The sequence below is a fragment of the Athene cunicularia genome (assembly GCF_003259725.1).
Source record: "Athene cunicularia isolate RWA chromosome Z unlocalized genomic scaffold, athCun1 chrZ_part1, whole genome shotgun sequence".
Taxonomy (NCBI): Eukaryota; Metazoa; Chordata; class Aves; order Strigiformes; family Strigidae; genus Athene; species Athene cunicularia.
The window spans coordinates 23,795,187-23,809,616 of NW_020799142.1; the positions used below are offsets into that span (position 1 = coordinate 23,795,187).

At 38.9% G+C, this 14,430-nt stretch overlaps 1 protein-coding gene across 1 annotated transcript; it reads left to right on the top strand.

Annotated features, from left to right (window-relative positions):
* The first annotated feature begins 1,271 nt into the window (after window positions 1-1,271).
* Window positions 1,272-14,347, top strand: AGXT2 (alanine--glyoxylate aminotransferase 2). Its single transcript, XM_026865335.1, has 13 exons — window positions 1,272-1,354; window positions 1,778-1,962; window positions 2,271-2,394; window positions 3,507-3,601; window positions 4,738-4,831; window positions 5,877-5,970; window positions 6,995-7,095; window positions 8,171-8,263; window positions 9,064-9,196; window positions 9,880-9,968; window positions 11,453-11,602; window positions 11,954-12,052; window positions 13,652-14,347. The coding sequence occupies exons 1-13, from the start codon at window positions 1,319-1,321 to the stop codon at window positions 13,760-13,762; spliced, it is 1,404 nt and encodes a 467-aa protein (XP_026721136.1). The 5' UTR covers window positions 1,272-1,318; the 3' UTR covers window positions 13,763-14,347.
* Window positions 14,348-14,430: the final 83 nt, after the last annotated feature.

Here is a 14,430-nt window from a genome sequence, read left to right on the forward strand (position 1 = left end):
GGCGGTGAGGGCTGGGGCGGCTCTGCCCGCCGTGGGGGCTCGCTCGGCCGGGGTCTGCCGGAGCAGCTGCGCGGAGCCCGGACCCCCCCCAGGCCTGGGCTGGGCCGGGGGAGGCCTGGCGGGGCGTCAGCGTTTCTCCCCGAAAGCCCGCGCTCCGGCGGGGCTTTGATTGCTGCACCCTGTTCGTTCATGGGGGCCAAGGGGCATTTTCGGTGTGGCTGTCGCTCCCGTGGAAAGAGGCCCAGCGGCTGAACTTCTCTAATTTACCACTGGACAGGGCTCTTTCAGATGATTAATTCATGAGTGCTTTCAGTGGTTGTAAGGGAAGTGACAGTGTATGTAATGTATTTCAGGAAAATGTATTCTTCATGTTAATTTTAGTGTGTTTCAGAAATTGTTTAAAACCTTAGACATTTAAAAAATAAGTGCTTGTAATGTTAGGGGTGCAGAAGAAGAATGTATTTAAATTATAATGTGTTCTTATACCTGCTTAATTACACTTCCAGTTAAATGAAAGGTAGGACAGTGTGATGTTTTTAGGGTTTTAGAATGAGGACAGACGATGGCAGTGATAGTTGTCAGGGCCCTGAGCACACCTTGTCTGCCCTGAGCAGCCTCACCCAGGGCCTCTGCCAGTGCCCGCTGCCTAGGAGCCTGTTTCAGCTCAGCCTTGAGCCTTCAGCCCCTGCCTCAGCTGTGCCACGGGTCCAGCCCCTGGCCCGGTCTCTGGATGGACCTTGAACCTCAGTTCTAGCCTTGTCTCCATCCTTGTCTCTGGCTCCATCTGCTGCTGCTCCTCCCTGGGTGGACCCTGGACGCCTCCACTTGTGTGGGGCACTCAGTGGATCCAGCTCTGCCCCCCCTTGTTCAGGTCTGTTGGGACTGTACGCTTGTCCCTGAGAGCACCGCCAGTGCTGCGGTCACCCTGGGCTCCTGGCTCACACCCTGGTAGGTTTCCTGATCTTGCTGCTCCCAGATCAGAATTTGTATTAGAAGGAGGGCTTTGGGGGTTTTTTAAGTCTTTTTGCTGTCAAAATAAAAGTCCACATGAGACTGTGAGTTTTAGGGGTAAGAGAGAAACACTTTTTTTTTTTTAAATCTACATATATTTTGCCCTTACAAAGATGTTACTTTGTTCCCCAAAGAAAATAGACAAAAAACGAACCAAACCAAAAAGTGCTTTGGCCATAGTTTGTGTGTTCTCTGAACGAGCTTATTGAGATACTCTTTCAGATGTGCACTTTGATAATTCTCTTACTGTTTTGTAGTGGCCTTTAGGCTGAAGAAATGGAAGAGCTCTGTCTCCACACAAGCAAAAATGCCTACTTGCAATTTTGTAGCTGAAAAATACAAAGTAAGTCATACATAGTACACTGGGTTTAAGTAAGGCTGCGTTACTAGATTTGAGTGATAGACTCATCTACTATAAATAGTCAATGCATTAAATATGATTATAAAATTTGGTTGTTTGGGCAAAACCCAATTCTTTTACAACCAAGATAGAACCTGTAGATGTATTTGTGTGACAGTTAAACTTACGGCTTAATTGTTGATTTGAAAAAGTTTGAGGAAGGGATAAGTGCAGAACTGGAGTCATATTTCAAAAGCTGAGTTTCAGAGGTTTGTAGAACCCTCTTGTGTGCCAAAATTTATTAAAATGTTAGTTCTTTAATCAACTGCTGTAGATAGCTGTGTAATCTATGTGATCCACTACAGCTCCATTAGACTGGATCTTTAGAAAGCATGAATGGATACTGACTTTTTAAATTCCTTTTAGTCCTATCCATATGAACATATGCAGAAGATTCGTGAACAAAATATTTCTCCTTCACTGCGAATGTATTACAAGAAGCCATTGTTGCTACATCAAGGACATATGCAGTGGTTGTTTGATTATGAAGGACGAAGATACCTTGATCTCTTTGCTGGAATTGTCACTGTCAGTGTAGGTCACTGTCACCCGTAAGTATGTTACTACTTGTTTTATGGTGTAAAGTACAGGAAGAGATACATATGTTGGTTTTGTTCTTTGTTAATCTGTGGCACTGTGAGCATAAAACCAGAATATAATTCACTGAATTGTAATGTATTATTTATATTAAGGTCAATTTCCACAGTGTTTTGAAGAATTCGATAATTTTATCTGCTTGTTCATCCATCTGGCAAATGACGCATTCATTTTCAGAATGAGTAACAGGTAGGCGTGTACATTTATGAGTGCACATGTGTGTAGAATTGAATCCCTTTACCTGTTTTTGTGGTACATGCAGGAAGGTAACTGTAGCTGCTCAGAAACAGCTTGCTCGCCTGTGGCATACCACTAATATCTACATGCACCCATCGATCCATGAGTATGCTGAAAAACTAACTTCTTTTCTTCCAGACCCACTTAAGGTACTTTTCTTCAGGGGCTGGTGAAGGTGGTGTCTGTTTATAAATATATTTAATATAAAAATATTTAGTAAATGGGAGTGCCACGATATCTGTGGGGAGAAAATGTGTATGGGCACCTACAGACTGTCAGATAAAAAAAGCATGGTGTCCCTCAAGGCCCTTTCTTTAGGCCCAGCTGTAGACAAGCATAATATCCCAAGCTCCTGTTAAGTTTGTTTTCTCCCTCCAGTTGTTGCTGTGAAGGGGCATTGCCAGCTTAAAAATTACTGAAGACGTTAACTATTCTTATATGTAGCAAACCTTAATTTGCTTGATTTCATGAAAATTGATGGTGAAGAGTTTTTGACAATACTTTGTGTACTGAGCATTACTGACAAATAAATAAACCACATAGATGTCATGTTTCATGTACGCAGAAACAGTAAGAAAAGTATTGGTTTTGTATTGGTTTTGATTCCAGGCAAAATAAACTGGTGATAAAAGGAAATTGGGCTAGCAGAAGAGTGTGAACCTACTGCAATCTTAAAAATAGAAGGAGAGTTAAGAGAAAAAAAAAAAAAGTAAATCATCTGCATAGTTCTAAGCAGTGAAGAATCTCAATCACTTCTGAAAATTAAAGGTGGTGACACTAGAATTTGAGCTATTTGCAAATTTCAGAACTTGTTTTCAGGATATCCCCTTAATCCTCATTTGCTCCCAATAAGCAAACTCTTCTTACCTTTTCTGTTCCACAGTTGTGTCTGTGTATGTCACTCCTAGTAAGTAACATGCAGGGATACCATATAGCCCTTTTCACCTGTGTGAAGGTTATTTCTATTCAGTCAGTCATGCTCAGTTTGACCCAGACACTTTCATTTTTCTTTGAATCACTGTTCCATCTTAAGAAAACCTAAAGACTCCAACTCTCAAAGATTTTTCTGTACTCTCCCTGAGTAGATCAGCTTGATCTTAGTTCTCATCTGCAGTGTACAGGCAACACTAAATTTATTGTGATGAAGTCACTTTATGGTCATAGTATGGTATCACTCATAATGTTACTAGTTGATGTGCTCTGATGATGAACAAGAGAGTAGTGGTTGTGTGCTGTACTGATCATAAGCTTTCTCCTGTAGGTGGTTTATCTAACCAACAGTGGGTCAGAAGCCAATGATTTGGCTATGTTCATGGCAAGGCTATATACTCGTAACTTCGACATCATCTCTCTCAGGTAATGTTGACAGATCTTTACAAAACTTGTTTGTGTATGTGATCACTCTATATGCCTAAACCAGGAAAAAATAGAGAACTCTTTAACCCCAGATCTGCTGATGAGAATGCTATAAAATTATTTGACAAAGAGGAGTAAAACAGGAGTTGAAGATTTGGTGCAGTATATTAGGACTGGCTTGCATACAAACCAGTACCTGTAATTTTTGCTTTTGTTACTTAGAAAAGAGTCTATTCTCTGTGTTCAGTGAGTGCTTTGGTAGACCTTTGTTCAGGGCCAGAGCAGGCTTCAGCTATTGCTACCTTCTTCCTTCATTCCACCCCTGCAGTGTCCCCCTTTTTGAGGGTACAAAGGTGCCTCTGGAAGGGCCATGCAGTGAACCACAGCAGGGAACTTCTCTGGCTGAAAGCTAACTGGGTGGAAGGATTTTTTTGCCTTGTTTGTTTTGCTGCCTTATTTTTCTGCCAGATCCCTGAACCGTAGTTCACCGCAGAGGTACACAAACAGCTCTTCTGGTTTAACGACAGAGGTGTTGCAGGAGTGAGTGCTCTGTATGTACCAATGTAAGCAATTCTCTTAACTATGCATCCCAGGTGGCCTCAAGTATTAGAATAAAAGGCCTTGTTATGAAGAGCTTTATTTTTCTGTTATTCTGTTCTGCAGAACACTGGGTACCCACCTTGCTTGTATGTTCTCATTAATGAACTTTTAAATTGTATATAAAACTGGCAGCAAACCACTACGTAGTTTAATGTTGGGCAGCATCTGTTGGAGAGAGCAGTGGCTTCCAAGATTCAAAGAACAGAGATGTTTGCTCTGTAGGGCTCAGGTGCTACAGCAGAACTTCTGAGGTACTGTCTGAATTGCTGTTGGTTCCAATCATTGTTCTCTTCTCCTTGCAAATATTACCTCACAATTTTAACATTTGAAGTTTCAGGAAACCAGTGCAGATGGGCAGTTGTAGATCTTCCAAAACCAGTCCAAAAAATGGCAATAGGAAACTTTTTGTTTTGTGTGTAGCAATACACATTTTCCCCAATAATTTGAGTCTCAGAAGTGTACCTTCTCAGAACTAACATTGCTACAGCCTCTTCTTGGAAATGAATGATGTTCATGTGCTTTCTTTGTTTGCACAGAGGAGCATACCATGGAGGCAGCCCTTACACACTGGGATTGACGTCTGTTGGTCTTTATAAACACAGTGTTGCCAATGGCTTTGGCTGTTCAACAGTGAGATTTTTACTAATTTTTTTAATAATCTGGGTAACAGTTTATTTGAATATTTCAACAGTTAATATATCTTCTATCCTCAAAGTGCTCTGTGTCACTAACCGCAGTGTAGCTGTTCCTGCTGTGTAAGCATAAGAGCTAGAGTCTCCTTTCCTTCTCTGCATAGTTAATTATGCTAATTTGCAGCCAGGACAGCCATAACACTAGTGGTCATGATTTACAGTTCTTTAGTGATGGTTGGTCTGTGTAAGGGGCAAAACAGGAGCACTCAGAACCCCTTTTCTCAAGTTTATTTTGGCAAATTTGTACACAGCTGCTTTCAGCTGGTCTGAAGTAGATCCTCCACTGGAATGGAAGAAAAAAACCTATTATGTGCCTCATTTCAGCAAGACAGGAGATCTGTCTGTTAAGGAGATCGATTGAGTATAAATGCGCTTGAGCAGATGGAGATGACTTTCTGTCTACTAGAAGCTGCCATTGGCTATTGCTCTGCCCTGGTAATAGCTCAGCCACAGCACTGGCTATAGGAAGGCTCCTTTCTAGCAGCCTCCCAACCTGGCTCAGTAAATGAGTTGCCTAAATTCATGTGGTATTTCAGCAGCAGTCAGGATTAGAAGGCTGGAGTTTGTAATTTCCAGCCTGTAATTACTAAATTTGCCTGCTTCACCATATTTTTCAGATTTTTATCACACTTTGAATTATGGAAGAACTACCAGCAACTCTAAAGATGTTGCTATTAATCTTAGATAACTAAGGCTGCTGACTAATTTACAGAACAAAACAAAGGAAATAATCAATTGAGTGACTATTGCTGGAATAGTCTAAACCCGTTGGTTCTAAAATCATCTATCTCTGTTCTACCATTTCTTGAAAGGGAAGTTTGGGGTTATGCCACAAGTGTTATTCAGACAAGTTGCTTGAGCTAGGTATGCCCCTCGATTCTTAACAGACTTTTTTGAGCTTTTTTCATTAGTCATCCCTAAGTATGATCAAAACATCTTTTAGAAAGGTGGCACAAAATAGCTGTTTCTCTTATGCTTGACAGACAATGTTACCAGATGTTTTTCGTGGTCCATGGGGAGGCAGCCATTGTAGAGATTCTCCAGTGCAAACTGTTCGAAAATGCAGCTGTTCTGAAGGTTGGTCAATGACAAAATAGTATTTGGCTTTTAGATTAGAGAATTCTAGAAGGCCGTGGAAATAATTTATATTTACCTCCTCAAGAAAGGTAGGCCTCTAGTTAGGATTTGCAAGGGCAACCAAAGCAAATATTGCAGAGAACCTCAGGCACCTGCTTCCCATTAAGTGTAGGTAACACCTCATATACTCAGATTTCTTCTTAAAATTCCAGCCTTTGTTTCTAGCTTTTGTCATGGTCAGCTCTGAAACCTGTGGAACTCAGTTTAGCACATCTGGAAGAACAGAAATGTTGATCGGTGTTTTCTACTGCTTCTGAACTTTTGACAGCTCTTCAGCTTTCGTTTTGGAATCATATGAATAGAAAGGACAACCTGAAGCCAGTGATAGGCAAAAGTTTTATATGAGGCAAAACATACCATATGCAGCACAGTGTGAAAGCTTCTCTACTGCTCTCCTGTTAACCACAATTACAGTATTTTTTTCCACTGTTTCAACAGGCACTCTTTAGTATTTTAACTCACATACATACATATAAAATGTTTTCCTTTTAGCTTTGCTGTCCCTAGTGAATGGGAGCATTAACTATACTAATTGCTCTGTTCTTTATTTCAGATATGCAGCTGTATTCTCCAGAATGCTCATACCTGCACTAATCTAACAATTTGTTATGGCTTATGCTGATGTTTAGTAACCCCTTAGAAAGCGTCTGCTTATTCTTTCTGCTGGTGTAGGTTATTCACAAACACTTTCTCTAACCTGCAGCTTACTGACTGTATAATGTGTGACATCTTACTGTCTGTCAGCTTTGCCTTGCTGTTCTCAGAGTGGCATTCCTTAGGGTATAAATGGTTTAAGAGTAGATAAGAGACTCTCACCTTTAATGTTTAGCCTTTTATTGAGTATTTGAGAGGTGATATTGACCATGCAGTCAAATAATATTTGTTGCTTAGACATGTAATTTTATATTTTGAAGCTACTTTTGTGTCATTTAAATTCCCTTTAAAATATTCCCCCTGTAAACAGGTGTATGTCATGCAAATGACCAGTACATTGAACAGTTCAAAGATACTCTGAATACCTCGGTGCCAAAGACAATAGCTGGATTTATTGCTGAACCAATTCAAGTAGGTAGTTTGCCATTTCTCAATTGTGATAGTACAAATAGTGTGAAACACTCAAATCTGATGTTCTTTAGCTACATCCTAAACATAGCCTTGTGCTGATTTTTATTATTTTTTTAATGCCTTAAACACCTTAAATATTTATGAGAATGGATGCACTGTCTTAAAAGTGTCAGCTTTTGTCACTGATTTCAATGGACCTACAATTTTTGCTCATGAAGTTAAATTAAACAGATTCGTGATTAAACATACATTTTTTTCTGCACTTAAATAGCAAGAATGATGCATGCTATTGTTTAGTTTCTAATACCTTCTTCCAAATTTCGTACCGCTTTTCTCTTTACTATTTCTTTAAACTTTAAGGCAATTCCCCTTCCACATCTTCCCAGCCATGTTGTCCACTACATTTTTAGCAGCTCTCCAGCAAGTGGTGGCCACAGTCATTCTTGTGGTGCTTCACCCGTTTCAGAACTGTTGTGTATGTAGTTCTTCAACAGGAAAAATGGAGAATATATCCTGGGAACTGGAAAGGAAAAAAAATTTTGACCATGGAGAAAATTGGATCTGTTCTCTGGTTTTGCTGTCTTCTAAGCCTTAAGTCTAAGAAGCTATTGCAGTCCGACTGTAGAGTGGAATTTCTGATCCTAATGAAAACTGACAAGGTGAAGAGAAATTGAGGAAACAATGTTTTAAACAAATTAACCAAAGAAGACATGTGAATTCTCTGGTTAACTTCATCATGAGACACAGTTTCTGGGTTTCTCAGAGTGTATGTTTTCAAGGTACTTCTTTTGGCAGTTTAATTGACTCTGTCTAACCATGATTCAATTTACAGTATGGCCTGACAAACATCTGTACCAGCACAACTAACGGAACAGCCAACCACCCTGTGGAATGGGAATGAATGACCTGAGCAGGAATTATCTGACGCAGTTTCACTACTGAAGCCAGAAACTTGAGACAACAGTCTTGTTATTACTTGAGGAATGCTATTTTTTTCTTATTATAGGACAGTCACACAGTGAAACTCCTGTTTCCTTGTCTGTTCCTGAAGACACTGTCTTTTTTGTCTTGGCAGGGTGTTAATGGAGCTGTTCAGTATCCAAGAAATTTCTTAAAGGAAGCTTATCAACTAGTACGGGAACGAGGGGGCATTTGTATTTCAGATGAAGTGAGTTTTTTTGACATAAGACCTCTAGAATTTGGGGTACCTCTGGAAGTTATCTTAAAAGAAGACAAGTGAAGGCAGACTGGAAACCTGAAAATAATCTAAATGAAATGCTATACATTTCACAGCTTAAGTTTTAACACAATGCATCTTTCCAAGCATAGGAGCCTCCCAGTTTTTACTGCTTTATTTTGCTATGTGGTATTCTGATTTTAGACATGGGTAATGTCAGTAGCAGACTTCAGTCCTCATCTTTTGGGATCAGTAAAGTTACACACATACGCAGCTAATAAAGGCCAGTTGTGGTATGAGGTTGGTCACAATGACTCTTCCTCTTATGAGTGCTGTTAGCATACATAAACTCTAGAAGGGAGTTGATTGTTCTACCTCTGCAAATACATTTTCTAGATAGAATTTGCTTAGCTAAAGCTATTTTGAAATAGTAGCAAATGTTTCAGAGTGGCAGTGATACATACCTCAAGCAGAAATCAGCAATCATGGTTGCTTTTGAAATGTGGTAAGTAACTGCATTTCCTCTTAATTTTGAAATGGAAGCTGCATCTTATTTATGCATCTCACCATGCCTAAGACATGCTGTCGTATTATCTATTTCATATGTGAAAGAAAAACCCAGTTACAATAAATAGTATTTTATGCAAAGCCGTCTGAGTAAGAATCCTAACACAAGTCCAGATGTAGTTGCAGTTTAATTCAAATCAGTAACGACAGATAGACAGGAAAAAGAAACCATATTGTAAAATGTGAAAAAGTGATGGAGATTTCTCTGGATTTTCTTTTGAAAGGTACAGACAGGATTTGGACGGACAGGCAGCCATTTCTGGGGATTTGAAACACATGGTGTAGTCCCTGACATTGTTACTTTGGCAAAAGGAATTGGTAATGGATTTCCAATGGCAGCTGTTGTTACAACAAAAGGTATAAGTGTTCTGTTCTGCTAGGATTTAAAATAGAGCAATTACAAAATATACTATGCAATAATTACTCCCTGGAGAGATGTGTGTTCCAACAGCTGAGCTTTATTAATCATCTTCATCTCAATCTATCTTTTGACAAATTAATTAGATTCTTATTACTCAGTTGTTTAACCAAGTGCTGTGCTATACCAGTGCAAAGTTTTATTTAGATGGGGTTAGTTGAATAACTGAAGCAGGAATGACTTTGTGAGTCATTGGCAGATCTGATAATAGATCCTGGAAGTCCTCGCTGAATTTTCTATTTTATTCCTCAATGTACTGCAAATATATAAGGCAGCATGTTAGCCAACTACTTGATTCATACCAATGACTGACCTGAATCTAGTGAAGAAAATTTGTAGATGTCAGGTTAAGGGAACCAGTGACAGCATATGTTAGAAGTATGATTATTTTTTTTTTAAAAAAAGGTCTGGTTTTAGCATCTTCTAGACACTATAGTTTTTTGAAACATTCATATTTTGCACAGACCACTTGCAGGAAAAAAAATCTTCCTTCTGCATTGTCTCCAGTAGAATCAGGGTTGAAGCATAGCAAATTTAACCTAACAGTTAAGTTAAAGCTGGTGGGTACTGTCACCAAATATAATGCAACTGTAAGAATAATGTATTGTTCTTTTTCTTTTAGATATCGCAAGTTCCTTGGCTCAAAACCTTCACTTTAATACATTTGGAGGAAGCCCTTTGGCCTGCGTAGTTGGAGCTGCAGTTCTTGATGTAGGGAGAGCATTATATAAATTTATATATTCCACACTTTGTCTTCTAGCAAAATATGAAAAATGCTTAGTTTTATTCTTACTATATATGCGGACATTTTTTTTAATAACTGTATAAAATCGTAAACATATGCATACATGGCCAATGTGCCCTGTGTGTAGGAAAAATTCCTACTTGGTTCCATTCCAAAATTTTCATCCCTCAAATAAGAATAGGAGTCTTCTGATTATGTTTTCAGAATCATCTTTCTTTGTCTCCCTTATATTCTTTATTTTGTTAAAAATATAGGAAAGCATTTTCTCAAAAGCCTTAGCTAACTCTTTCATAGGACTGCAAATCACCATCTAAACCAAATTTATTCTCTGGCACACATGCTTAACAAATATTTTAACTCCACAGTTTTTACACTGCGCCTAAAAAGCCTTAACAACCAGATAAATATTTAAGGTCGGAATTCCTTCTGAAAAAAATCCCTTATGAATATAGGATAATTTGCAACATATTTCACTTATTATCCAGCAGAAAATCAGTCAGTGGGCAGTAGGTCACTCTGTAATTTGTCCTGATCGTGCACAGACCATTTGTCCATGAGTGTCACTTCATTACAGCAGATACTTTTTGTCCGTGTTAATTTCCTGACCTAACCATTTGGTATTTTTTTAAGCTATTTTATAAAATGTTTGCTCATATAAATAATTTTTTTTTTTTAACAAAAAACAGTTTACAAATAAGAAAGTCTGAACCCATATTTTGGGTGCTTTTGCTCTGAATTAATTTGGAGCCTGGATCTGAAATAAGTCCAAGGAGGTTGTCAGAGTCAAAAATAGTAAAATGGAGATGAAAGAAAAGGAAAAAAAAAATTAAAAGGAGAAACACCCACTTTAACTTCTGTAATTTTTCTAATGTGAATTTTCTTAATGCAAATATTAAGTTCATAAAATGGCTTGTCTGTGCCAGTGCTCATAGTTGGCTGCATGTCAGAACTTTGATTAAGGAGGGTAGAGTGAGGAAAAAAAAAAAGATGGTGATTAAAAAGCTTAGTGTTGATAAATCTAATTTAAAAACTCAAGTTGTTCCCTAAAAGGCTGGCTAGTACATATAGGTGTGCCTTGTCAAATTGTATTCTTCGCACGATACTTAGGAAGAATTAAAATATTTCTGGTAAGATTTTGAAAATAATCCTGCTGGTTGGGTATTTTTCAGTTATGACTACATATAAACATGAATTACTGGATTCTGTTTATGGAATAAGTAAAATGTGAAAAATGCCACAGCAGTATCAAAATATATTTTCTGATGTCATTAGAGGACTTTAAGAGAACAAAAAAAAAAAACAAAAAAAACCCCTAAGTACCGTAGTAGTGAAGGAACATGATCTGCAAGGAAGTGAGATAAACATAATGTATCATCAAGCTAAATGGGGATTAAGTGACTGTATTGGAAGCTTTTACTGCCATGCTGTCACAGTACATCCTTTTAACCAGGCTATTGAAGAAGATGGTCTACAAAAAAACAGTGAGGAAGTGGGAACATATATGCTACTGGAGTTGGCTAAACTACGGGATAAATTTGAGGTTGTTGGAGATGTCCGTGGCAAGGGACTTATGATTGGAGTAGAAATGGTGACAGATAAGGTTAGTGATTTACTTATTCCTTTCAATTTACAGTGCCATTGAAAGTTTTATCACATTTCAGTTGAAATAATAGGAAGATTTTCTATTAAAAAACAGCTAATGGTGAGAAAACATTGCTCTGGCTAAAAAAATCCAGAACATTCCAGCATTTCAGATATTTCACAAGCTTTGAGTAAACAGTGAATTGTGTACATTAATTGCATAAACTCATCTTAGAAAGGAGATAAATTATGCAGCTAATGTTTTCTGCCAGAGATGGCGGTGGGAGTTACTGGAAGGACTGGACTATACATCTTGTTCATAGAAGTAATTTAGAATATCTAAGTGAAGTTTAATGTTTACTTTCCTTAGGACAGTCGCCACCCTCTTCCAGGTGAAGAAATCAATCAGATCTGGGAGGACTGTAAAGACATGGGGGTTCTGATTGGAAGAGGAGGACTCTACAGTCAGGTACGGAATCTCTGGTTCTGCATAAAGTTTTTTTTATGTCTTTGTGAGCTACATTCTGTTTCCCTCAAGCTAAATTAACTTCAGTAAATAAACTAGAAAGCATATACTCCTAGGAACTATCTCCGTTTAATTTTGCTTATTTTATAAATCGGGCAGGAGCTATTTCATTCTTTTCAAGTATGCTGAACTAGCTCTAAGCTTTGAGTTTTCCTTTAGAGGGACAACTTCCCCTAGAAAAGCAATAATATTATAGTCTATGTAAATCAGAAGAAATCAGCAATATTCAGGCCTGCTAAGTCTTTGCTACTGTTCAGGTTATCGCCTGACCTGTCAGTACAGAGCAAGTTTGGTTTTACTAGTTCTTACAGAGCTGGTAATAGTCTACCTGTAGGGTAATTTTTCCTTAAGGAAAAAAAAAAAAAGTTAATAGCAAGTTCAGCACCACAGACAAAAGTGAGGATTGCATGTGAAGGGCATCAGCCCCCACCAATTGGAAGATGCACCATGCTGTACCAGGGGCGCTGGGTGATGGGTTTCTTAGGGCATGAGTTAACAGCAGAGAATTGCCTCAGGGCTGGGCTGGTCAGTGAAGCCCTCTGACGCAGAGGAAGCAGCGTCTGTATGAAATACATGCAGGATGGCTAAAATAAATAGCGAGCTGCATCTGTCACCTCATCGGTTCTTCTGCAAGTCACAGACCAGAACATGGGTAACAGGCTGCAGCTCAGTGTAGTAAAATCTGGTTCTGTGTCACAAGACTGCTGTTTATCTGTGTTAGCTTCAGTGGTGCTGTGGGTGGCAAAGAACATAATTCCACTCCTGCTGCATTAAGTCCTGTGATATGATGACAGAAAAATTTAAATTGAAAGTTTAAGACTCTTATGGAAGTTAAATACTCTTGGAAACATTATAATATAGATCAGATGTTTGGATTGAGAATCTGCATTCTTGACAAGTTAAACTGTGCATATATCCATTCCTGATCAACATGTATTTTAGCTATAGTAACTAACTGAAGGTTAGTATTTAGTGATTATTTAATCTTTTTTAGGTGAAAAATTTAGGTGAAATTTGCTATTTCACCTTTTTTAAGGTTTCCAAGATAATTATTGTGAAATAAATATATTTCATAATAATTATCTTGGAAACCTTAAAAAAAACCCTGTAATGTAACAGCAAACCAGCTGACACAATGCAGGATGCTGCCACTCTCAACAAATACTACTCTTTCCCTGTGTCAAAGCTACCAGAAAGGAAATTACACCTATGTGTCTGTTCTTAATACAAGCCCATCTGAGGTTTTATACTAGCTGTCTGGAGTAACAGAGCTGCAGACAGGACCTGCTCTAGTCAACGTCCCTTTGGGAGGCAGTTGCTTTGTCACAGGAGTACAGTGGGGAGTTGGATGCAGCCAAGTCCAAAATTGCCCCACTTCAGTGTGCATTGATCAGAAGCCTCAGTCCATGCTCTGTTCTCCAGTGATACTATTTTTCACATTTTTGGTTAGATTTCTTTGCATTAGAAGGTGAGTGATGACCTAGATGGGCTGCTAGAAACTACTTTTTCCATACAATTTAAATTTTTTTTCTCTCTTCTCAGACATTTAGAATTAAACCTCCTATGTGCATTAATAAAAAGGATGTTGACTTCACTGTGGAAGTACTTAATACCGCTTTACAGAAACACATGGAGAGAGCAGCTGCAAAATAGATGGGTATTGCTTCCTGACATGAGATGCACATAGAACCCCTCGTCACTCGCCACCCAAACCTGGCACTAAATCTACCCTGGATTAAGAAAATCATAGTCTGAAGATTAAATACTTGTTCAGTATTGTAAAATTGTTTATAATAAAGAATATGCTCCTATCTGTTTTGTAAACATACATTTCAGTTCTACAGTGGTGGTGTGTGTTAGGTACACACCTATTCTAATATTAGCTTAAAAAACCCTGATTGGATTAACTGGGTATCAGATGAAGAGGCAGATGTATATTCATCTTGCATCTATGAAAGTCATTATTTTTCAGAAGGAGGAAAGTTAGTCCAGTTGCATTGGGGAAGCACCTTGTTTGGACTCTGTAGCATCCACAGTGCCTTGGGCGTGGTACCAGCACTGCAGTGGAGCCACGTTGCTGCCCAGGCCGCGTTCCTCTGTGCCACTGCGCTTGCTGCCAGTTATTTAATCATCTTTCCAAAGCGCCAGCGGCTCCCCAGTGGCTGAGCACTGGTGTGCAGTGTTGCAGAGCTGGCTGGGACCAGTGCAGTGTAGTCCCTGACTACCTTCCACAGCAGTCGCCACTGCTGCTGCCCCCACCTCTGCCACCAAAACTTCACCCTTTACACCCAAAACATACAAGCACTTGTAAAACACACAAA

Bases quoted from the DNA above. Each gene is read 5' to 3' on its own strand.
- AGXT2 (XM_026865335.1), top strand. From the start codon at position 1,319: ATGCCTACTTGCAATTTTGTAGCTGAAAAATACAAA. The intron at 7,096-8,170 runs GTAGGTAGTTTG...TTGTCTTGGCAG, and splicing joins TTATTGCTGAACCAATTCAA to GGTGTTAATGGAGCTGTTCA. The intron at 9,969-11,452 runs GTAGGGAGAGCA...CCTTTTAACCAG, and splicing joins TTGGAGCTGCAGTTCTTGAT to GCTATTGAAGAAGATGGTCT.